Source organism: Salmo trutta, chromosome 1, assembly GCF_901001165.1.
Source record: "Salmo trutta chromosome 1, fSalTru1.1, whole genome shotgun sequence".
In the NCBI taxonomy this organism is placed as follows: Eukaryota; Metazoa; Chordata; class Actinopteri; order Salmoniformes; family Salmonidae; genus Salmo; species Salmo trutta.
The window spans coordinates 8,026,527-8,051,719 of NC_042957.1; the positions used below are offsets into that span (position 1 = coordinate 8,026,527).

General features: G+C 45.6%; 1 protein-coding gene across 3 annotated transcripts in view; it reads right to left on the reverse strand.

Annotated features, from left to right (window-relative positions):
* ryr3 (ryanodine receptor 3) overlaps nt 1-25,193 on the reverse strand; it is a 242,265-nt gene that overhangs the window by 131,981 nt on the left and 85,091 nt on the right. For all 3 annotated transcript variants that reach the window (XM_029704372.1, XM_029704286.1, XM_029704198.1), the window contains 11 exons: nt 24,505-24,688; nt 15,237-15,372; nt 13,444-13,539; nt 12,967-13,085; nt 8,909-9,042; nt 7,960-8,041; nt 7,556-7,715; nt 4,173-4,365; nt 2,873-3,089; nt 2,523-2,627; nt 605-708 (listed from right to left, as the gene is read on the reverse strand). In XM_029704372.1, coding sequence (XP_029560232.1) covers nt 605-708; nt 2,523-2,627; nt 2,873-3,089; nt 4,173-4,365; nt 7,556-7,715; nt 7,960-8,041; nt 8,909-9,042; nt 12,967-13,085; nt 13,444-13,539; nt 15,237-15,372; nt 24,505-24,688 — 1,530 coding nt within the window. The remainder of the gene's footprint in view (nt 1-604; nt 709-2,522; nt 2,628-2,872; nt 3,090-4,172; nt 4,366-7,555; nt 7,716-7,959; nt 8,042-8,908; nt 9,043-12,966; nt 13,086-13,443; nt 13,540-15,236; nt 15,373-24,504; nt 24,689-25,193) is intronic.

Consider the following 25,193-nt stretch of genomic DNA (forward strand, 5'->3'; position numbering starts at 1 on the left):
GCAAAACTGTCATCAAGGCAAAGTGTGGCTAATATAATTTGATTTATTGAACACTTTTATGGTTACTACATGATTCCATGTGTTATTTCATAGTTTTGATGTCTTCACTATTATTCTACAATGTGGAAAATAGTAAAAATAAAGAAAAACCATTGAATGATTAGGTGTGTCCAAACTTTTGACTGGTACTGTATATATATTATTATTATTTTATTTCACCTTTATTTAACCAGGTAGGCTAGTTGAGAACAAGTTCTCATTTACAATTGCGACCTGGCCAAGATAAAGCAAAGCAGTTCGACACATACAACAACACAGAGTTACACATGGAAAAAGAGCCTAGTATTCCACCTAAACAGGGAGTCATCATCTCCCCCTTGACAGCGTCATCACACAGTCATTCCTTACAAAGACATTTCCTGGTACGAAATGTATGAAACATCCTCTTAGTCAAACACGGCTATCAATCACTGTGTGTGGAAGATGTAGATACTGGAATGGCAGTTTGGTTGTCATCAGTGGCTTCTCTTTTCACGTAATTGGATGGAATGAGTCATGTGATACAGTATGCATACGTGTTTAGGATATGAGCTTAGCTACTCACTTGAGAGTTTCACTAGACATCTGCAGGTTATAGTTCCTCTCAGTTTCAGGCAGCTTGGTGAAATCCACCAGGCAAGGGTGCTGCCTCTTGTTGTCATCTCGAACCTGAGGGAGAGAGGAGAAGTAATTTAGCACGGTCACGTCTGGACGCACAAAATGATTTCACTCTCTGTCTGCAACTATTGACAAAAAACTTCCAACGATGCATTTCATAACAACTAGAAGAAACTAGTAGAAACCTAAATCACAGAAGCACTCTACAATATATATTCATCAAATATGCTAATGACAACAGGCTACACAGGCTCGGCACAGAATGAGAGTCCTTACTAACAAACTTATTCAGCTCTCTGTGTTTACTGAATCAGAGCAACACATTTTTGCACTGCTGCTTGTATTAATTTCCCTAGGTTAACTCGAGCAGCTGTCTGTAGAGTAATTGAGCAAGGCAGGCTACAGCAAAAGCTCTGTATTTGAAATATTTTGAATAGTATTTGAACCCAGGTATGTAGAGTTCACAGAGCGAAGGTAGCAAGTTTACTGTATGACCGTCTAACCAAGGTGAGTGTTCTCAGATTCAGAATTACAGCTGGCCAGTGTGTGTGTATCTGACTTCAGTTGATGATAAAGGATGGTAGGAGGTTATAGAGGAGATCATTCCAACAGAAAGGTCAGGTACTCTAGTCTGAGATGATAAATGTACCAAACTAGTCTGAGATGATAAATGTACCAAACTAGTCTGAGATGATAAATGTACCAAACTAGTCTGAGATGATAAATGTACCAAACTAGTCTGAGATGATAAATGTACCAAACTAGTCTGAGATGATAAATGTACCAAACTAGTCTGAGATGATAAATGTACCAAACTAGTCTGAGATGATAAATGTACCAAACTAGTCTGAGATGATAAATGTACCAAACTAGTCTGAGATGATAAATGTACCAAACTAGTCTGAGATGATAAATGTACCAAACTAGTCTGAGATGATAAATGTACCAAAGTACTCTAAGTGCATCATCAACTTTATTATGCCACTTGTCCCCAACAAGGGTTGATTCTCATATAGCACCGTATTGCCTACATAGTGTACTACCCTTGACCAGAGCCCTGGTCAAAAGTAGTGCACTAAATAGGGTACCACTTGTCCCCAACAAGGTCTTGTCCTCTCTCCTTCAGGATGTTGGGAGTTGGGACCTGTTCAAAACTATTGCACTATGTAGGGGTTAGCGTTCACTTTGGGAACTAACAAATGTCACTTTCAAGCTAACGAGGGCTCGTTAAATAAAGATTAACCAGGCGAATAGCTGTTTCCTAAATATTGTCATAAATTAATGAGAAGATCAGAGCCCCTTGACTAAATATTGTCCTAAATTAATGAGAAGATCAGAGCCCCTTGACTAAATATTGTCCTTAATGAATGAGAAGATCAGAGCCCCTTGAGTAATGAGGCTCCTTATAGTCACAGCATCATTCATTTGGGCTGTCGTGCTCTTGGAAGGCTTGATCTCTCTCTCTCTGTCTCTCTCTCGCTCTCTGTCTCTCTCGCTTTGTCTCTCTCTCTCTGTCTCGCTCTCTCTTTCTCTCTGTCTCTATCTCTCTGTCTCTCTCTCTCTGTCTCTCTCTCTCTGTCTCTGTCTCTCTCTCTCTCTCTGTCTCTCTCTCTGTCTCTCTCTCTCTGTCTCTCTCTCTCTGTCTCTGTCTCTCTCTCTCTGTCTCTCTCTCTGTCTCTCTCTCTGTCTCTCTCTCTCTGTCTCTCTCTATCTCTCTCACAGCTGTGGTTGGTGGTCGTGTTCTCCTCGCCTCAGAGGAAATGATTCTGTGATAACCACTCCTGTATAAAGAGCTATGGTGTATGTGCTCAGCATTCTAACAACCACTCTTACTGCTGCAGTTAGGGAGGGAGGGAGGGACCTACCTTGCCATAGCACCATCCCAGTTCAATCTTGTTCATGCCCCAAAGTTCATGGATGTTCTCTGCTAGTCTGTCACGCACGTTGTCCAGGTGAGGAGGTAGAACAATCTGTAGAGAGAGAGAGAGAGAGAGAGAGAGAGAGAGAGAGAGGCACAGCGGAGAGATGGATAAGCTGATTTAGTGTTGGGCAGTAAGATGAAGACTTGCTTTTAAACTTTGTGTTTTTAAAAAGTATATAAAATGATTGATTGGATGCTTGCTTGTTTGCTTGATCGATTGAGTGATTCATTGATCAATCAGTCGGCTAACTGACTGTCTGACAGACTGTTTACAGATGTCCAGTTGTATATTACCTGGCTGGTGTCTACAGGTGTGGGGATGAATGAGGCCTGGGAGAGGAACTGTGTTGTCCCCAGTAGGTCCCTGACCCCTCCATAGTCTCTCTTGTACTCCTTTACAGCCTCCACCCTCATCTTCTCCTTGGGGAGAAGGGCCTCGTAACACGGGGAGTAACCCGCTGGGGGCAGGAACTTAAAGTCTCCATGACGACCACCCAGCAGGAAACGCACCCTGAGGAGGGGCAGAGACCAGGAAGTTAGAGATAAAAGCCATTACTCGCCAAAATGGCATTGTGTAATATTCATATACTCAAGGCTAATCTATAGAACTATAGAACTATAGAACTAGAGAACTATAGAACTACAGAACTACAGAAATATTGAACTATAGAACTGGATAACTAGATAACTATAGAACTAGAGAACTAGAGAACAATAGAACTAGAGAACTACATATCTATAGTTCTATAGTTATGTAGTTCTATAGTTCTATAGTTCTATAATTATATAAATCTATAGTTCTCTAGTTCTATATAACTATAGAACTATAGAACTAGAGAAGTAGAGAACAATAGAACTAGAGAACTATAGAACTAGAGAACTTTAGAACTAGATAACTATAGAATTCTAGAGCTATGGAACAATAGAACTAGAGAACTACAGAACTATAGCGCTATAGAACTGTAGAACAAAATAATTATAGAGCTATAGAACTACAGAACTAGATAACTAGATAACTATAGAACTATAGACCTAGAGAACTATAGACCTAGAGAACTATAGAGCTATAGAGCTATAGAGCTATAGAACTACAGAACTATAGAATGAGAGAACTAGAGACATAGAGACCTCGAAAACTATAGACCTAGAGAACTATGGAACTGTAGAACTAGAGAACTGTAGAACTACAAACTAGAGAACTAGCGAGCTATAGAGCTATAGAACTAGAGAACTATAGAACTAGAGAGCTATAGAACTAGAGAACTATAGAACTATAGAGCTATATAACTATATAACTATAGCTATAGAGCTATAGCCTCTAGAGTCTATTAAACCATTCAGGTTCAGAACATCTTGATTTTCCCATTGCTGGGCCATTTTCTTAAACTAAACTATGTGTGCATCTCATGCTGTCCCAGCAACATGCAATCCCCACTCTCCAGCCTCCTCATCTTCTCATCACAGTTCCTAATTATCCTCTCCTGACCCTTCACAAATTAATACCGTAACCTAGCTGGACCCTTACTTGACCCCTGCAGAGAAGCTGTGAGTGTGTGTGTTCGTGTGTGTGTGTGTGTGTGTTTTGGCCCCTTACTTGACCCCCGCAGAGAAGCTGACTACTGGGAAGAAGAATCCGTCGGTGTTGAAGTCTTCAAACATGCCCTGTACTGGCTGCCCGTTGATCCTGAAGGACATGGAGGGAGCACCCAGGTCCAGACAACAGCTCACCACGTCATCACTGTTCAACAAGTGCTGGTTGATCGAGGCTACCGCCCGGGAGATACGGCCTTGAAGGAGAAGACGGAAGAGTGGAGGGGAGGAAAGGGTGAGGAGAGGAGGGTAGAAGAGAGGAGGGGAGAAGAGAGGAGAGGAGAGGAGAAAGAGAGAGAGAGGAGAAAAGAAGAGAAGTCACGCCTTCAAAGTCATAGAGGGCAGACTCAGTCTGGGGCCTCAGTCTGGGGAGCAAGGGCAGTGTAAGGTGTAGAATGTATATAAACCAATGATATATACAAACCCTCTGTTGCTGAAGCTATTTATTGGCCATTGAGAAGCTTTGAAGTCACCGGTCGGCCATATTGGTACTCCCCAGAAGGAGCAGTCCTCCAGGAATGAATGGAATTCTACAGTATTTCAATTAAATGTTTCCAGGACAAAATTACATGTATTTAAGTATTTTGTTGTTGTAGTGGGGATAGTAACATTAGGGGGACCTTAGTAATCTAAAACAATTATACTTTAGGGAATTCTTTAAATAAAAATAAAAAATATGTGTATGTTTAGCTCACATAATATAATTTAAAAGTATGCATTAAAGTGTGTATAATATACTGAACAAAACTATAAACACAACAGGTGAAGTGCTGGTCCCATGTTTCATGAGCTAAAATAAAAGATCCCAGAAATGTTCTATACGCACAACAAGCTTATTTCTCTACAATTTTGTGCACAAATGTGTTTACATCCCTGTTAGTGAGCATTTCTCCTTTGCCAAGATAATCCATCCACCTGACAGGTGTGGCATATCAAGAAGCTGATTAAACAGCATGATCGTTACCCAGGTGCATGTTGTGCTGGGGACAATAAAAGGTCACTCTAAAATGTGCAGTTTTGTCACAACACAATCCCACAGATGTCTCCATGCAATTGGCATGCTGACTTCAGGAATGTCCATCAGAGCTGTGGCCAGAGTCCACCGGCCTCTCATCTGCAGACCACGTCTAACCACACCAGCCCAGGACCTCCACATTTGGCTTCTTCACCTGCGGGATCGTCTAAGATCAGCCACCCAGACAGCTGTTAAAACTGAGGAGTATTTCTGTCTGTACAAAAGCCCTTTTTTGTGGGGAAAAACTAATTCTATTGGCTGGGCATGGCTCCGTACTGGGTGGGCCTGGCTCCCAAGTGGGTGGGCCTATGCCCTCCCAGACCCACCAATGGCTGCATCCCTGCCCAGTCATGTGAAATCCATAGATTAGGGCCTAATTCATCTATTTCAATTGATTGATTTCCTTATATGAACTCTAGCTCAGTAAAATCATTGAAATTGTTGCATGTTGTGTTTATATTTTTGTTCAGTATAGAATAAATGACTGTAGACATTAGTAAATGCATTTCTATAGCTTCTAAAATATTTTTTTACAATGGTGGGGGAGTGCCAAGATGGAGGCAGGGTGGTGTGAACACAGCACCCACTATCAGTCATCTAGTGTATATTTAAATCACTGGGAGAAACTAACAGTCTGGGGCTGTTTAGACGGGGGAGGGGGGGGGCAGGAAGGCGGATGAGTGATGGTTGGTCGACGGGGGGCAGGGTGGCGGATGAGTGATGGTTGGTTGAGGGTGAGATTTTATTGTACTGTTATTTTTTCTTTGCTCTTGACCACAAAATGATGACCTCAGGATTTCCCTGCCCAACTCCCAAATAGCAGCGGAATTTCACATCACGAGGGCAGTCAATGAGTGCAGTTATATAAGCTACAACTTGTCTCTCTGCCCTTGACATTCAAATCCAAACTGTAAAACACACATTTCAGGACTTAACTCCCAAATTACATTCTAAGGCAGAGAAGGAACTGTCAGGGTCACAAAAGGACAGGTAGAACCTCAGAGAGCTTACCTGACCACAGGTAGAGTCAGAACCTCAGAGAGCTTACCTGACCACAGGTAGAGTCAGAACCTCAGAGAGCATACCTGACCACAGGTAGAGTCAGAACCTCAGAGAGCTTACCTGACCACAGGTAGAGTCATGTAGAACCTCAGAGAGCATACCTGACCGCAGGTAGAGTCAGAACCTCAGAGAGCATACCTGACCACAGGTAGATTCAGAACCTCAGAGAGCTTACCTGACCACAGGTAGAGTCATGTAGAACCTCAGAGAGCATACCTGACCACAGGTAGAGTCAGAACCTCAGAGAGCTTACTTGACCACAGGTAGAGTCAGAACCCCAGAGAGCTTACCTGACCACAGGTAGAGTCAGAACCTCAGAGAGCATACCTGACCACAGGTAGAGTCAGAACCTCAGAGAGCTTACCTGACCACAGGTAGAGTCATGTAGAACCTCAGAGAGCATACCTGACCACAGGTAGAGTCAGAACCTCAGAGAGCATACCTGACCACAGGTAGAGTCAGAACCTCAGAGAGCTTACCTGACCACAGGTAGAGTCAGAACCTCAGAGAGCATACCTGACCACAGGTAGAGTCAGAACCTCAGAGAGCTTACCTGAACACAGGTAGTCAGAACCCCAGAGAGCTTACCTGACCACAGGTAGAGTCATGCAGAACCCCAGAGAGCTTACCTGAACACAGGTAGAGTCAGAACCTCAGAGAGCTTACCTGACCACAGGTAGAGTCAGAACCTCAGAGAACTTACCTGACCACAGGGAGAGCCATGCAGAACCCCAGAGAGCTTACCTGACCACAGGTAGAGTCATGCAGAACCCCAGAGAGCTTACCTGACAACAGGTAGAGTCATGCAGAACCCCAGTGAGCTTACCTGAACAAAGTTAGAGTCATGCAGAACCCCAGAGAGCTTACCTGACCACAGGTAGAGTCAGAACCTCAGAGAGCATACCTGAACACAGGTAGAGTCAGAACCTCATAGAGCATACCTGACCACAGGTAGAGTCATGCAGAACCCCAGAGAGCATACCTGATCACAGGTAGAGTCATGTAGAACCTCAGAGAGCATACCTGACCACAGGTAGAGTCATGCAGCACCCCAGAGAGCTTACCTGACCACAGGTAGAGTCATGCAGAACCCCAGAGAGCATACCTGATCACAGGTAGAGTCATGTAGAACCCCAGAGAGCTTACCTGACCACAGGTAGAGTCATGCAGAACACCAGAGAGCATACCTGATCACAGGTAGAGTCATGCAGAACCCCAGAGAGCTTACCTGACCACAGGTAGAGTCATGCAGAACCCCAGAGAGCATACCTGACCACAGGTAGAGTCATGTAGAACCTCAGAGAGCTTACCTGACCACAGGTAGAGTCCGTCAAAGCTGTATGAGTAAAGGTCGTCACCCACTCCGTTGCCCCCCCATCCCTCTCCACCCCCCGGGTAGGGGGCATAACCCTTAGTGGAGGCCCAGCCCACACGCAGGTGGGACGGCTCGCTGGTCACATAGTGGTCCACCTGAGAGAGAGAGAGAGAGAGAGAGAGAGAGAGAGAGAGAGGGAGGGAGAGGGAAACCGAGAGAGAGAGAGAGAGAGAGAGAGAGAAAGAGAGAGAGAGAGAGACAAGGCATTAAACGTGTGGTAGCAAAGAGCTAAATTGCAAGTACAACTTACATTTAAAAAAAATGTCAATAATGTTCCTACAAAATAAACAAAACAAATAAGCAATGAAATAGATGAAAGTGAGAAAAGCCAATGTCCACCTGGTCGATCATCAACTCAAAGTACCACTTCTTATACTGGGCTGAACCCTCTGCCACTCCTAGGAAGATGTTAGGCCTCATACTGGATCCAGATCCAGATGAAGACAGAGAGATGAGAAAACAGTCAGAGATCGTGGCTTTGAGTAACTGTAACTGTGTGCTGCAGTACAGAAAGACAGCCAGATAAATTATACATTATTCATATGTCTATTCCATGTTCTTTTATATTGCAGTCATAAAAGCTGTGTTGAGTTTGTATTAAATCACACTGATTCAGTTACATGTGCAGTAGTAAATCAAGACTGAATGTACGTCTTATGTAATTACCCAGACAGTAACAACTTGCTAATTGCCTGCTGTTAGGGAACACATTCATTTATGAATGTTGTTTATTAACCCAATGAGTCCCACCATCGCGCCTGCATGATTTAGGCTACAAACTGTGTTTGAACTACAGCCTTCTGGGCTATACCGTCACTAAAACTCATGAATTCAACTGTTTATGTCAAATTGCTATGCGTTCTACTTGTAGCCCTGGTTGTGACCCCCCCCCCCCCCCAAATAAATATCTAAAGCACTTCATTGTGAGACTAAATATAAGGGCTGGACATGTAGACAAATGAAAGTCAGATAAATGAAAAGATAATTTTTGCTGGGGCCTCGGGACTGATAGGGTTAACAAGGATATGTTGCAGAGAACACCATAGAATTACAATGATTACACCATAGAATTAGACTGAATACACCATAGAATTACAATGATTACACCATAGAATTACAATGATTACACCATAGAATTACAATGATTACACCATAGAATTACAATGATTACACCATAGAATTACAATGATTACACCATAGAATTACAATGATTACACCATAGAATTAGAATGGTAGTAGTTCTAATTCTATGGCGTATGGTTACAGTGGGGCACTTCCTACTTGTTACCTCTGAACGTCATTGACCAATCGTGTCTGGAGGAGCAGGTCTCTCTTCGGAAGCAGGTGATCACAGATGAGGTTCTGATTGGCTCTCACTGCCACCCCGTTACACACACACAGAGAGCACAGAACGTCCAGGATCTAGGGAAGGAGGGAGGGAGAGAGACAGGGAAAGAGAGAGAAAGAGAGATGGAAAGAAAGAGGGAAAGAGAGATGGGGAAATGGAAATAAGAAAATAAGGATCGAGGGAGATCGAGAGACAGCGAACAAGAGAGACGTATAAGAAATGGATTATACTATGCTCTTATACTATCCTCGTTCCTTCCGAGTTTTCATTTTGGCAGCTGTTTTAGATTCATTTTTTGTTTTAGTCTTTTGTCTAAAATAGCTTTAATTATTAGTCACATTTTAGTAATTTAATCCTTAGTTTTAGTTATTATCAGTCGACTAAAAGTCTGGACAATTTTTGTCTAGTTTTAGTCACAGTCAACTTATTCCTATTTTAGTCAATGCTATTTCCATTAAATAATTCATATTTAGGCTACCTCTAAATTCCATCATGTGCATATTCAGCCTTGTCCAACTAGGCCTTCTAGTATACATACCATCCTATTAGCTGGCTATTGTGCCATAGTCATTATTAATCATACTACCAACAGAGATGGTAGAGAAAGCGAGACACCCTCTCCCTCCATTTTTCTGATCGGGGCCACTCTGGTCAACTTATTGCCCTCGCCCTGTGGAGGGGTTGCCCCAGGGTGAGACATCACACCCATTTTCTCTGGTCAAAGTGGGGCGGGTGGAGTGAGCAGCAGGGGACAATAAGCTCTCTGGCGTGAGCATGCCAGATATTATGGAGGAAGTGGTAGGCTCACACAGGAAGTGGTGGGCTCACACAGGAAAAGCATGCTCAACCGAGTGAGGAAACACCCATTTACACAGACAGGATCCTTGACAATTTTATTCAATGGTAAACGGCCTGAGTAAACTATCTTATTTATCCACCATCAAAGCAAAAACTGGCAATATGAACATTATTGTTTCTTAACAGAATTGAAGCTAGTTACAGTGTAGAAGTGCCCTGCCTGCGCATCAGTTCAAAAGATGAAGACGATTGAAGTGACCACCCGGGAGTTCTCTCTCTATCTCTCTCTATCTCTCTCTATCTCTCTCTATCTCTCTCTCTATCTCTCTCTCTCTCTCTATCTCTCTCTATCTCTCTCTATCTCTCTCTCTATCTCTCTCTATCTCTCTCTATCTCTCTCTAACTCTCTCTAACTCTCTCTATCTCTCTCTATCTCTCTCTATCTCTCTCTAACTCTCTCTAACTCTCTCTAACTCTCTCTAACTCTCTCTAACTCTCTAACTCTCTAACTCTCTAACTCTATCTCTAACTTTCTTGTTCTCTCTCTCTCTCTCTCTCTCTCTCTCTCTCTCTCTCTCTCTCTCTCTCGTGCTCTCTCTCTCGTTTTCTCCCTCAATTCAATTCAAAGGGCTTTATTGGCATGGGAAACATATGTTTACATTGCTCTGTCTGTCCTATGTGTCACACTCCTCAATAGAGCTTCACACGGACAGACAGAAGGCGACGATCCTTCGGTTTTGTCTCTGTGTAACAATAGCACATGTCACTTAGCAACCAAGTAAATTATGCTAATAACCCATAGAGGGGCATGCATGGCCTGTGTCTTTATTGGTTGTTAAAAGCTTAAAGGATTCCAGTGCTGTGCCATGTCATGGTATGGATCAACACCTGCTGTTTACAGAACTGGGGTTGCACTCCAAATAGCACCTGGTCAAAAGTAGTGCACTACAGAGGGAATAGGGAAAGATTTGGGACGCAGCCTGGCTCTGCATGTTGCATGCCCAACTACCCAGTTAACCCAGTAGGGCTAGTTAACGATGTATGTAAAGCACATAGTAGGAAGGTTGATATGCAGCATGAGGTTATTGTCAATGCCACCATGACAGCTGTGATAGCCACAGATCTGCATACACTGTTGGGTACTGATTTACCTACAGTCGTGGCCAAAGGTTTTGAGAATGACAAAAATATTAATTTTCACAAAGTCTGCTGCCTCAGATTGTATGATGGCAATCCCCAAAAAATATTTCCACTGCATTTCAGCCCTGCCACAAAAGGACCAGCTGACATCATGTCAGTGATTCTCTCATTAACACAGGTGTGAGTGTTGACAAGGACAACGCTGGAGATCACTCTGTCATGCTGATTGAGTTCGAATTACAGACTGGAAACACGTGCCGTCATCATGCTTTGCACAAAAAGGGCTTCACAGGCAAGGATATTGCTGCCAGTAAGATTGCACCAAATCATCCATTTATCGGATCATCAAGAACTTCAAGGAGAGCGGTTCAATTGTTGTGAAGAAGGCTTCAGGGCGCCCAAGAAAGTCCAGCAAGTGCCAGGACCGTCTCCTAAAGTTGATTCAGCTGCGGGATCGGGGCACCACCAGTACAGAGCTTGCTCAGGAATGGCAGCAGGCAGGTGTGAGTGCATCTGCACGCACAGTGAGGCGAAGACTTTTGGAGAATGAGCTGGTGTCAAGAAGGGCAGCAAAGAAGACACTTCTCTCCAGGAAAAACATCAAGGACAGACTGATATTCTGCAAAAGGTACAGGGATTGGACTGCTGGGGACTGGGGTAAAGTCATTTCTCTGATGAATCCCCTATCCGATTGTTTGGGGCATCCAGAAAAAAGCTTGTCCGGAGAAGACAAGGTGAGCGCTACCATCAGTCCTGTGTCATGCCAACAGTAAAGCATCCTGAGACCATTCATGTGTTGGGTTGCTTCTCAGCGAAGGGAGTGGGCTCACTCACAATTCTGCCTAAGAACACAGCCATGAATAAAGAATGGTACCAACACATCCTCCGAGAGCAACTACTCCCAACCATGAAAGGAACAGTTTGGTGATGAACAATGCCTTTTCCTGCATGATGGAGCACCTTGCCATAAGGCAAAAGTGATAACTAAGTGGCTCGGGGAACAAAACATCGATATTTTGGGTCCATGGCCAGGAAACTCCCCAGACCTTAATCCCATTGAGAACTTGTGGTCAATCCTCAAGAGGTGGGTGGACAAACAAAACCCCACAAATTCTGACAAACTCCAAGCATTGATTATGCAAGAATGGGCTGCCATCAGTCAGGATGTGGCCCAGAAGTTAATTGACAGCATGCCAGGGCGGATTGCAGAGTTCTTGAAAAAGAAGGGTCAACACTGCAAATATTGACTCTTTGCATCAACTTCATGTAATTGTCAATAAAAGCCTTTGACACTTATGAAATGCTTGTAATTATACTTCAGTATTCCATAGTGACATCTGATAAAAATATCTAAAGACACTGAAGCAGCAAACTTTGTGGAAATTAATATTTGTGTCATTCTCAAAACCTTTGGCCATGACTGTACATTGTCTGGGTGTTGCATTATTTTGAGGGGGGACAATCACTTTTCAGGTTAAACTTGACATGGTTAGAAGTTTTATGAATTGGTAGTACTGTTTAACCTCTGTCTAAGCCATGACATGTTAACCATCTCCTCTGGGTTAACTATCTTCTCCGGGTTAACCATCTTCTCCGGGTTAACTATCTTCTCCGGGTTAACCATCTTCTCCGGGTTAACCATCTTCTCCGGGTTAACCATTTCCTCTGGGTTAACTATCTCCTCTGGTTATAGGGATGAAAGCCCAAAGCACTGCTGCTCATACTGAAGATGTTTGGCTCATGTTTGCCTCTCTCTCAGAAAGCATTACAATAGCATTGTTTACAGCATGATATTGTCATTCTGCAGGTATTATGTGTACATGCTGCTGCTGTTGAGTTTCATTTAGAACCTTCAGAATGAGTGTATTAGAACCTTCAGAATGAGTGTATTAGAACCTTCAGAATGAGTGTATTAGAACCTTCAGAATGAGTTTATTAGAACCTTCAGAATGAGTGTATTAGAACCTTCAGAATGAGTGTATTAGAACCTTCAGAATGAGTGTATTAGAACCTTCAGAATGAGTGTATTAGAACCTCAGTAATGTGTTGTTGTTGCTGACCTTGTGGTTGCGTCCGTGTTTGTAGAGCAGGGAGATGATGGACTTGATGTGTCCTTTCTGGATGATGTTCAGAGCCTCTGGAGACTCTATCAGGATACAATGGAGCACCTCCAGGATACCTACAATAGAGTAAAGTAGAATAAAACAAAACAGAATAGAATCTGGAGACTCTATCAGGATATAGTGGAGCACCTCCACAAAACAGGCTAAAACTACTGGGAGATTATGCTATAGACCTTTGTAAGAAAAGCTACTTTATTTACAGTTATAGAACGACTCTCATATTAGGATTCAGGTTTACTTACACCAGACACACACAGCATACAATTAGCTAGCTATTAATACAAGGCATTTGACTACATAAACAAACAATTCCATACCCAATATGTAAATGTGAACTCTCTATGACCAAATCAAATCTGATTGGTCTAATACACATATTTAGTTCTTGAACTCTCTGTGTATTGTGTAGGGTACCTGATGAGGACTCCAGTCTCTCCAGCTTGCTGACCAGCCAGTCCAGGTTCCTGGAGAACTGGGTACAGTTGTTCCGGTTCCCTTTGATCAGAGAGGCTGGAGAGAGAGATGAGTGGAGGGACATAGAGGGGAGAGTGAGGGAAAGAGGGGTGAGTAGAAGGGATTGACAAGGATGAAAGAGTGATGCAGACATTGCAGAGGGGCGAGAGGGTGAGAGAGAGGCAGAGGCTCACAAGAAAATGTAATTTCTCCGTCTATGTTTAGACGTCTTGTCTATGTTTGATATCTAGCTGTCTCCTCACCCAGTCATCACTCAGCATTAGCCTTAGGGACAGCAGAATGATAATGCCTTTGAGATAGTTTAACAGCATAATCTGTCAGCTAATTCATACCCCTCAATGCAGAACCATTAGTCAACACAAACACTGTCTGACTCTCTCTCCTCTCTCTCCTATCTCCTCTCTCTCTCTCCAATCTCTTCTCTCTCTCTTCTATCTCCTCTCTTCTCTCCTATCTATCTCCTCTCTCTTCTCTCCTCTCTCTTCTCTCTCTCTCCTCTCTCTTCTCTCTCTCTCCTCTCTCTTCTCTCTCTCTGCTCAGACTGCACTGGCATCCTTCAGGGTGACCCCTGTGTTGGTTTAGCGAGAGGAAGTCTGGGCTGTTTTCACTGAGGTGTGTGTGCCTGCGTGCAAGGGGATATGTGTGTGTGTAGAGGATTTGAATACGAGTACGGTCAAGCTGAACTAAGGGGAACTCGTTAAAATGATGGACCTGTTTCTGCCTCTATGACATCACCACAACAAAAGGCGAACAACAACACCTCCAGGCTCTATATAGACCGATACTATACTATACTATACTATACTATACTATACTATACTATACTATAATATACTATACTATACTATACTATAATATACTATAATATACTATACTATACTATACTATACTATACTATAATATACTATACTATACTATACTATACTATAATATACTATACTATAATATACTATAATATACTATACTATACTATAATATAATATACTATACTATACTATACTATACTATACTATACTATAATATACTATACTATACTATACAAAGGGTCTTTATCACAGCAGAGACCTCCTCTCCTCTTCTGACCACGAGATAGAAGTATGACAGCTCAAGGCCCGAGATCAGTGATAAAACATTTGTAACTGACAATTTGTAAATAAAGCGTTTTGAACCTTTATCTGACTGGTGTTAACAGCCTCCCTTGTCTCACTGCGTCCAAAATGGCACCCTATTCACTATATAGTGCACTACTTTTGACCAGAGCCCTATGCGCTGTGGTCAAAACTAGTGCACTATATAGGGGAAAGGGTGCCATTTGGGATGTATGGGCTGCCTGGACACTGCATCATGACATCACAGTGCCCAGAGGGCAGACAGGACAGGTGTTAAGAACAGGTCACTATTTTATTTATGTGATGAAGCTTCATCTCTTCCCTCTCTCTCTCTCTCTCTCTCTCTCTCTTTCTCTCTCTCACTGTTTCTCTCTTTCTCTCCTCTTTCTCTCTCTCTCTCTCTCTCTCTCTCTCTCTCTCTCTCTCTTTCTCTCTCTCACTGTTTCTCTCTTTCTCTCCTCTTTCTCTCGCTCTCACTCTTCTCTCTCCCCTGTAAATAAAATAACTGTCATGTCACTCTTCAGATGGAGCTCAGGGAGGTGTGTGTGTGTGTGTGTGTGTGTGTGTGTGTGTGTGTGTGTGCACAGAGGTGTTTAGAGTTGACACAGAACCCATCTCTCTTACCCAGTAGTTGGTAGAGTAGGTTGAGGATGTTCTTCCATGCCGCCCCAGCCTCTTCCCCAGCATGCTCTCCAAAGTGAGCAGCGCTGTTGTACAGGTTGAGACGGTCAATGCACATCACCAACAGGGCCAGCATGCCCTGAAACACACACAAACACCAGGCTGGTCATTTATTTATTATTTTTTTATTTAACTAGGCAAGTCAGTTAAGAACAAATTCTTATTTACAATGACAGCCTAGGAACAGTGCCTTGTTCAGGGGTAGAACGATAGATTTCTACCTTGTCAGCTCAGGGATTCAATCCAGCAACCTTTCAGTTACTGGCCCAACGCTCTAAAACAAGGGTTACATCCACAATGGCTACTTTTGACCTGAGCTTTATGGGCCCTGGTCAAAAGTAGTGCACTACATAGGGAATAGTGTACCATAATTAGTTATTATGTGAGTCAATCGCAGTGATACATGTTCCTAGAACTTCCTACATGAAAAGAGAAACATTTGCATATCTTGTGGGAGTCTCTTTTAGGCAGAGGTAGGACCAAGTCACTATTTTTTAAGTCACAAGCAAATCTCAAGTCACAAGGTTCGAGTCTCAAGTCGAGTCCCGAGTAGAATGGTTCGAGTCTCGAATCAAGTCCAAGTTGTACAGTACATTCTAAGAGCAAGTCAAGTCGAATCACACGTTTTTTCAAGTTCAGTCTCAAGTCAAGTAAAATAAAATCTATACATGCAATGACTTCTTGAACAACAAATGGGGAGGCAAGGTAGCCTAGTGGTTAGAGCGTTGGACTAGTAACCGAAAGGTTGAAAGTTCGAATCCCTGAGCTGACAAGGCTAAAAATCTGTCATTCTGCCCCTGAACAAGGCAGTTAACCCACTGTTCCTAGGCTGTCATTGAAAATAAGAATTTGTTCTTAACTGACTTGCCTAGTTAAATAAAAACTGATGTTCTTAATGTATTTGATATATTTAATGTCTTAATGTATTTGATGTATTTAACATCTTAATGTATTTAATGTCTTAATGTATTTGATGTATTTAATGTCTTAATGTATTTGCTGATGGTGTTCTGACTCTATCTCGGTAAAATAGTGTTATTCTATCATTTATGTATTCAAATAGCTACAGTCTTATTAAAAACTGAACATGTCCAATTCAGAAGTGTCAGATAGAGGCTTCACACTGGGCACAGATGTCAATTGAATGTCTATTCCACATTGGTTTCACGTCATTTCACAACGTTGATTCAACAAGTGTGTGCCCAGTGGGTTATGGCTGAACCCAGATTGACATTTCAGAGCCATAAGGTTCTATCAGGATTGTGATACTCTGTACTTTAGGTACTGTACCTTTAAGGTGAGGAAAGGAGAATTCGCTACAAAACAGTTCTGAGATCTGGGATGTGAAAACTTGGATGCTCACAATTGAATAGCTAAGCTTTGTGCAGATAGAACCAAGAAATCTTTGTCTATTTATTGAGGCTACCAGACAGCCCTTTTCATTATTTTGTCTACAACACATTTTAATTATGTAATAATACATTTTTAACAATAAATTCCAAATGCAAGCTTCATAAGTCAATGATCAATTTTAAACAATTTTGACATACCAAAAGACCAGTAGGCCTATGCTAGTAATTGTTGCTTGATGCCCCATTGATTGTGGGCTTGATGCCCCATTGCTGGTGAGCATGCAAAGTAAACAGTTGATATTCTGATCACCAAACAAGTTTTGGATATCATCACAAACAACTTTAGCATTTTAGCTAACTACTTACTACTTTTTAGCTACTTTGTAACTACTTAACATGTTAGCTAACCATTCTCCTAACCCTAACCTTAACCTTTCAACCAACTCCTAACCCGAACCTTAACTCTAACCTTAACCCTAACCTTAAGCTTTAACCCTAACTCCTAACCTAGCTAATGTTAGCATTAGCCACATAGCTAACATTAGCAACAACACATTGGAATTCATACGTTTTGCAAATTTGTTACATAAATTTGTACAAATTGCAATTACTAAAATATTGTACGGATTGCAATTCGTAACACATCATATGAATTGTAATTCATAACTCACGACTCCCCAAAACCTTCTTGCTGATCTAGCTCACCTGACCTATGTTGATTGACAGTTGGTCCAATCAGAGGGCCGAATGTGTGTTTCACTAGTCAATTTGTTTTTTGCAAGTGAGATACAGTCTCTGGCTGCGTGGAGAGTAGCCTAATCCATGGAGACTTTATGCCATAAAATGAGTGACAAAACGTTACAGATCATTTCAAGTCATCGGTCTCAAGTCAAAGTCGAGCCCCGAGTCTTGAGGCTCCAAGTCGAAGTCAAGTTTTAAGTTATTTTTTTTCTATCAAGTCGAGTCTCAAATCCTCAAATTTGTGACTTGAGTCAGACTCGAGTCCAAATCATGTGACTCAGTCTGTACACTAAAGAAAGTTACAACTTGGAAAGTCAACAGCAGGCAGGTACAGTATGCAGAAGTGTCCAACATGATCCTTTAACCAGTGCTTAATTTGTACCGGAACAAAAAAGTGAGCTTGAGAGAGGGGAGACCTGGGGGCTCTTTCTAATAAAGCATTGCATTGCATTGTCATTTATTTTACGTACTGACATAAAGTAGTAGAGTAGAAACGCTTGCAGAAGTTGCACACGTGGGGGAAAAATGTTGTAGCTTAGGGTCAGGGAAAAATGTTGTAGCTTAGGGTCAGGGAAAAATGTTGTAGCTTAGGGTCAGGGAAAAATGTTGTAGCTTAGGGTCAGGGAAAAATGTTGTAGCTTAGGGTCAGGGAAAAATGTTGTAGCTTAGGGTCAGGGAAAAATGTTGTAGCTTAGGGTCAGGGAAAAATGTTGTAGCTTAGGGTCAGGGAAAAATGGTGTAGCTTAGGGTCAGGGAAAAATGTGGCCTCTATAAACGCATTTCATGCAGTTCTACATCATTTTAGAAGACGGGAGACTTTAGCTGAATCTGTTTTAGTACCTCACAAATTATGGAAATGACAGGCTACTTTGACACTGACAAACTGACAATCTGAGATCAATAAAAACGACCTTGTCTCAAATCCATCAATAGCCTAGTGTCAGACGATTCTAGGAGTGGTGGTTGGAGTCAGGCGCAGAGAGCAGAGGTAAAGTATACGGTCTTTATTTTCTCCGGCAACAAACTGGTCACGCCAAAACAGAAGGGCGCGTAATAATAATGACCAACCCAAAACACAGGGCAAAACGGTCCGAAGAGAGAAATAAGACGTCAGCCAGCGCAAAACACAAAAATACAAAAGCATCCAAAATACAACCAGCAAAGCAACTACATTCACACGGCCCACCGTCCTGAGTGGACAACAAACAATCCCGCACAAAATCCCAACTGAAAACACACATTAAATAAGTCCCCACTAATGACATACACAAAACAGGTGCGGAACAGACAGACAAACTAAACGAAACTGAAACAACGATCGGTGGCAGCTAATAGGCCGGCGACGACGACCGCCGAGCGCCGCCCGACCGAGGAGGGGCGCCACTTTCGTTGGATCTGGGCCGCGCGCCGACGCCGGCCTCGGGGACGGCCCGGAGGGCGAGGCGCCGGCCGATCCGGTCGGCGACGGTGGAAGTCCAACAGCATAGGGGGGTCCAGAACGTCCGCCGCCGGAACCCAGCACCTCTCCTCCGGACCGTACCCCTCCCAGTCCACGAGGTACTGCAGGCCCCCTACCCGACGTCGGGAGTCCAGGATGGCTCGGACTGTGTACGCCGGGCTCCCCCCGATGTCCAGGGGGGGCGGGGGGGCCTCCAGCACCTCACTGTCCTGCAGCGGACCAGCTACCACCGGCCTGAGGAGAGACACATGAAACGAGGGGTTAATACGGTAATACGAAGGAAGTTGTAACCTGTAACACACCTCGTTTATCCTCCTCAGGACTTTGAACGGCCCCACAAACCGCGGACCCAGCTTCCGGCAGGGCAGGCGGAGAGGCAGGTTCCGGGTCGAGAGCCAGACTCTATCCCCCGGGTTAAACACGGGGGCGTCACTGCGGTGGCGGTCAGCGCTCTCCTTGTGTCGTTCGCTCGCCCTCCTTAAACATTCCTGGACCGCGTTCCAGGTCTCCTGAGAGCGCTTGACCCATGCCTCCACCGCAGGAGCCTCCGTCTGGCTCTGTTGCCATGGCACCAGGACCGGCTGATACCCCAGCACCACCTGGAAGGGTGACAGATTAGTGGAGGAGTGGCGCTGAGAGTTCTGGGCCATCTCGGCCCATGGCACGAACTGCGCCCACTCCCCTGGCCGGTCCTGGCAATATGACCGCAGGAACCTGCCCACATCCTGGTTGATGCGCTCTACCTGCCCATTACTCTCGGGGTGGAACCCCGACGTCAGGCTGACCGAGACCCCCAGCCTCTCCATAAACGATTTCCATACCCTGGACGTAAACTGGGGACCCCGATCAGATACGATGTCCTCGGGCACCCCATAGTGCCGGAAGACGTGAGTGAACAGGGCCTCCGCGGTCTGCAGGGCCGTAGGAAGACCGGGCAAAGGGAGCAGACGGCAGGACTTAGAGAACCTGTCCACAACGACCAGGATCGCCGTGTTCCCCTGAGACGGCGGGAGATCCGTAAGGAAATCCACCGAGAGGTGAGTCCATGGCCGCTGTGGAACAGGGAGGGGCTGTAATTTCCCTCGAGGTAGGTGCCTAGGAGCCTTACACTGAGCGCATACTGAACAGGACGAGACATAACGCCGGACATCCTCAGCCAAGGTGGGCCACCAGTACCTCCCCTTCAGGCCCCGCACTGTCCGTTCCACCCCAGGATGACCCGAGGAGGGTAGAGTATGGGACCATCGGATCAGGCGATCGCGAACACCAAGCGGAACGTATTTCAGGCCCACGGGACACTGCGACGGAGTAGGTTCTGACCGAACCGCCCGCTCGATGTCCGCATCCACCTCCCATACCACCGGTGCCACCAGACAGGAGGCGGGAAGTATGGGAGTAGGATCGATGGTCCGCTCCTCGGTGTCGTAGAGACGCGACAGTGCGTCAGCCTTCCGGTTCCGGGAACCTGGAATGTACGAGAGAGTGAAGTTAAACCTCGTGAAAAACATGGCCCACCTCGCCTGACGGGGATTAAGCCTCCTCGCTGCCCGAATATACTCCAGGTTACGGTGGTCGGTCCAGATGAGAAAAGGGTGACGTGCCCCCTCAAGCCAATGTCTCCACACCGTCAAAGCCCTGACCACGGCTAACAGCTCCCGGTCCCCCACATCATAATTGCGCTCCGCCGGGCTCAGCTTCTTAGAAAAGAACGCGCATGGGCGGAGCTTCGGAGGAACGCCCGAACGCTGCGACAGCACAGCTCCTACCCCAGCCTCGGACGCGTCCACCTCCACTATGAATGGCAAAGAGGGGTCCGGATGCGCTAGGACAGGTGCATTGGTAAACAGAACCTTCAGACGATGAAAGGCTCTGTCCGCCTCTGCTGACCATCGTAGCCGCACCGGCCCCCCCTTCATCAGTGAGGTAATGGGAGCTGCTACCTGGCCAAAACCCCGGATAAACCTCCGATAATAATTAGCGAACCCCAAGAACCGCTGCACCTCCTTCACAGTGGCTGGGGTTGGCCAATTACGCACAGCCGTTACGCGGTCACACTCCACCTCCACCCCCGAGGTGGAAATGCGTCATCCTAGAAATGAGACGGCTCTTTTGAAGAACTCACATTTCTCAGCCTTGACGTATAGGTTATGCTCCAGCAGCCGCCCAAGCACTCTACGCACCAGGGACACATGCTCGGCGCGTGTGGCGGAGCAGATCAGGATGTCATCGATGTACACCACCACACCCTGCCCGAGCATGTCCCTAAGGACCTCGTCCACAAAGGATTGGAAGACGGCGGGAGCATTCTTTAACCCATACAGCATGACGAGGTACTCATAATGGCCAGATGTGGTACTAAATGCGGTTTTCCACTCGTCTCCCTCTCGGATACGCACCAAGTTATACGCACTCCTGAGATCCAATTTCGTGAAGAAGCGCGCCCCGTGAAATGACTCCACTGCCGTAGCAATGAGAGGTAGCGGGTAACTGAAACCCACTGTGATAGCATTTAGACCTCTATAGTCAATGCACGGGCGCAGACCTCCCTCCTTCTTCTTCACGAAAAAGAAGCTCGAGGAGACGGGGGATTTAGAGGGCCGAATGTATCCCTGTCTCAAAGACTCAGTGACGTATGTATCCATAGCCACTGTTTCCTCCTGAGACAGAGGATACACGTGACTCCTAGGAAGAACCGCGTCAGCCTGGAGGTTTATCGCACAATCTCCCTGTCGATGGGGGGGTAATTGAGTCGCCTTCGTCTTACTGAAGGCGATAGCCAAATCGGCATACTCTGAGGGAATGTGCACAGTAGAGACTTGGTCTGGACTCTCCACCGTAGTCGCACCGATGGAAACTCCTATGCACCTACCTGAGCACTCCCTCGACCACCCCGTTAGAGCCCTCTGTCTCCACGAAATCTGGGGGTTGTGAGTGGCTAGCCAGGGGATTCCCAGTACCACCGGAAACGCTGGGGAGTCAATGATGAACAGGCTGAGACGCTCCACATGACCCCCCCACGTCTGCATAACCAGTGGCACTGTGACCTCCCCTACTTGGCCTGACCCTAGCGGTCGACTATCTAGGGCGTGCACGGGGAAGGGGTGGTCCAGCTGAACCAGGGGGATCCCTAACCTCTTCGCTAACCCCTGGTCCATAAAACTCCCAGCTGCACCTGAATCGACTAGCGCCTTATACTGGAAGTGAGGGGAAAAATTAGGGAAACAAACGGAGGTGTACAAGTGATCGACAGGGGGCTCTGGGTGTGGCTGGTGCGGACTCACCTGGGGGGGCGAAGCGGTGCTCTGCCTGCCCTCCGAACTCCCGGAGGGACCTCTCCAGCACCGGTCCACAGTGTGTCCTCTGTGTCCACAGCGGGTGCAAGAGAGACCCCTCCCTCCGGTCCTCCTCGGTGCAGCCCCCCCTATCTCCATGGGCTGTGGAGCGGGAGGACTGGTAGGCGGAACGAACAGGCCCCGACTGGAACGTCCACGGGCAGCCAGCAGGTTGTCCAATCTAATGGACAAATCCACCAGTTGGTCCAGAGTGGAGGTGTTGTCCCTACATGCCAGCTCCCGGCGGACGTCCTCGCGAAGGCTACACCTATAGTGGTCTATCAGGGCCCGCTCGTTCCACCCCGATTCAGCGGCGAGAGTCCGGAATTCCAATGCGAAATCCTGAGCGGTCCTCGTCTCCTGTCTCAAATGGAATAGTAGCTCACCCGCCGCCCTGCCCTCCGGGGGATGATCGAAAACCGCCCGGAAGCGGCGGGTGAACTCCGGGTAGTCACCCCGGGCCGAGTCTGGACCTTCCCAGACCGCATTGGCCCATTCCAGGGCTCGACCCGTGAGACACGAGACGAGGACGCTCACCCTCTCTTCGTCGGAGGGAGGGGGGCGGACGGTCGCCAGGTACAGTTCCAGTTGGAGCAAGAACCCCTTGCACCCAGCGGCCGTTCCATCGAACTCCCTGGGCGGTGAAATCCGGATCCCGCCGGCACCCGCTTCAGTGGGTGTGGATAGGTGCGTAGGGTGAGGGACCGGAGCTGGTCTGGCTGGGGAGGCACCTCTCTCCCAGCTCTCCAACCGGGCCAACACCTGATCCATGGCCGAGCCTAGGCGGTGGAGGAGGCCGGCATGTTGGGAGACCTGCTCAGCCATGGATGGCGCTTCTGCTCCTGCTGACTCCATAGGTGATGGTGCGGGATTCTGTCAGACGATTCTAGGAGTGGTGGTTGGAGTCAGGCGCAGAGAGCAGAGGTAAAGTATACGGTCTTTATTTTCTCCGGCAACAAACTGGTCACGCCAAAACAGAAGGGCGCGTAATAATAATGACCAACCCAAAACACAGGGCAAAACGGTCCGAAGAGAGAAATAAGACGTCAGCCAGCGCAAAACACAAAAATACAAAAGCATCCAAAATACAACCAGCAAAGCAACTACATTCACACGGCCCACCGTCCTGAGTGGACAACAAACAATCCCGCACAAAATCCCAACTGAAAACACACATTAAATAAGTCCCCACTAATGACATACACAAAACAGGTGCGGAACAGACAGACAAACTAAACGAAACTGAAACAACGATCGGTGGCAGCTAATAGGCCGGCGACGACGACCGCCGAGCGCCGCCCGACCGAGGAGGGGCGCCACTTTCGTTGGATCCTGTGACACCTAGGCCTAGGTGTGAGGAGAAACACATACTGTACAATATGAGGAGGAACTTATTGTCCTAAACAAACTTTCCAGTTTCACTGACTCACCCAATGACACACAGCTCACTCACCTGTGAAGGCTGTTGCTCTCAAGTCTCTCTCTCTCTTTTTTTAATGTAAAACAATACTGTTCGCTCAATAGGCCTATTTGGACGTTGATAACATATTTGGTAGCACTACAGACAGACTAGTCTTCTCTTTTCAGCAGGATCCAATTGCGTTGCCACAGCTAGGATATATAAATATATATATATTTTTTAAAGCTATCGATCCTCTGTGGCTAAATTATAGACCTATTCCTGGTGTAGTCTTTTGAATGATTTCATTTCATTCTGAACAGACGGCAGTAATTCTATAACGTTGGGAAATGTATTTCACTTCATCAGTGGTGCTGCAGTAACTCCAGCACCCTTCCCACAGCTATGATTCTGTAAAGAAATAAATGAAGTGCAACGCTGAAGAGATGAATGTTGTAGGTTCATGTCTATCAGAGCAGAGAGAGGGAGAGAGATCATAGAAAGAGATTCTCTTTCTCGTTCTGTAAGAGATACTGGTGCGATTCTCTCTCTCACCACAGCAATGACCACGCATTGGTCTATGTAGGCTACAATGTTGTGCAAACCATGAACCCAGGCCGGCCCAACACGAATCAATTCTTAGAATATCAGGGCCGTTTTCACGTTAAGTGTTTTAAGGGGCAGCCAGGAGAATTACAGAGGAGTCAACTTGAATTAACTCTGATTGCTTTAATTAGAATTTTTACATTGCAAACAGTGAAAATAATTGTTCAGGCCACGAGACGTACCGGATCCTGGCAAATGGGTTCCAGAACAAAACAATCCAAAACTGGGAGGTGCCAGATCCTGTTCCAGCAGGATCCGGCTCAAATATAGCACTGCCTTTAACCCTGATTAAACCTGAGGTCCCGGAGCCCTGGGAGCTCACCTCCTCTTTGAAGAGGTCCTGTCGTTTGATGAGAGATCTCAGCAGAGTTTGTTTCTCCTCATGTTCCAGTTCTGAGTCAGGCTGTTTGAAATACTCAATCAGATCATCCAGCGTCTGCAACACCTCTTCAAAGTTAGGCAGAGACACCTCCACATTCTTATCCCTTCCTATACTGTCAAGACCCCTAGGGAAGAGGGAGAGGGGCAGGGAGAGGTTTGGGGAGAGGAAGAGTGAGAAAAAGGAGTTAGCAGAGAGGGATAGAGAGAGGGAAAAAGAGAGTGACATAAAACTAATTTACTGTTAATAGGCTACATTAATATCACTTATCCACAATGGTCTCAAATCATCTCAATTGTTTTCAAATTACATTGCGCAAATTCTACAGCAGATCATTTCCGAAATCAGTCACTTCATGAGAACTAATCCTAATCACACAAAAGCAGGAAAATCGGTTCTGCAGCTGCGATTGGATCTCTATTGCGCAGGTTCATGTGAATCGGCTTGTCATTCAGTAGTATTCAGGAGCATTCAGGAGCATTCAGTAGCATTCAGGAGCATTCAGTAGCATTCAGTAGCATTCAGTAGCATTCAGGAGCATTCAGTAGCATTCTGGAGCATTCGGTAGCATTTGGGAGCATTCAGTAGCATTCAGTAGCATTTAGTAGCTTTCAGGAGCATTCAGTAGTATT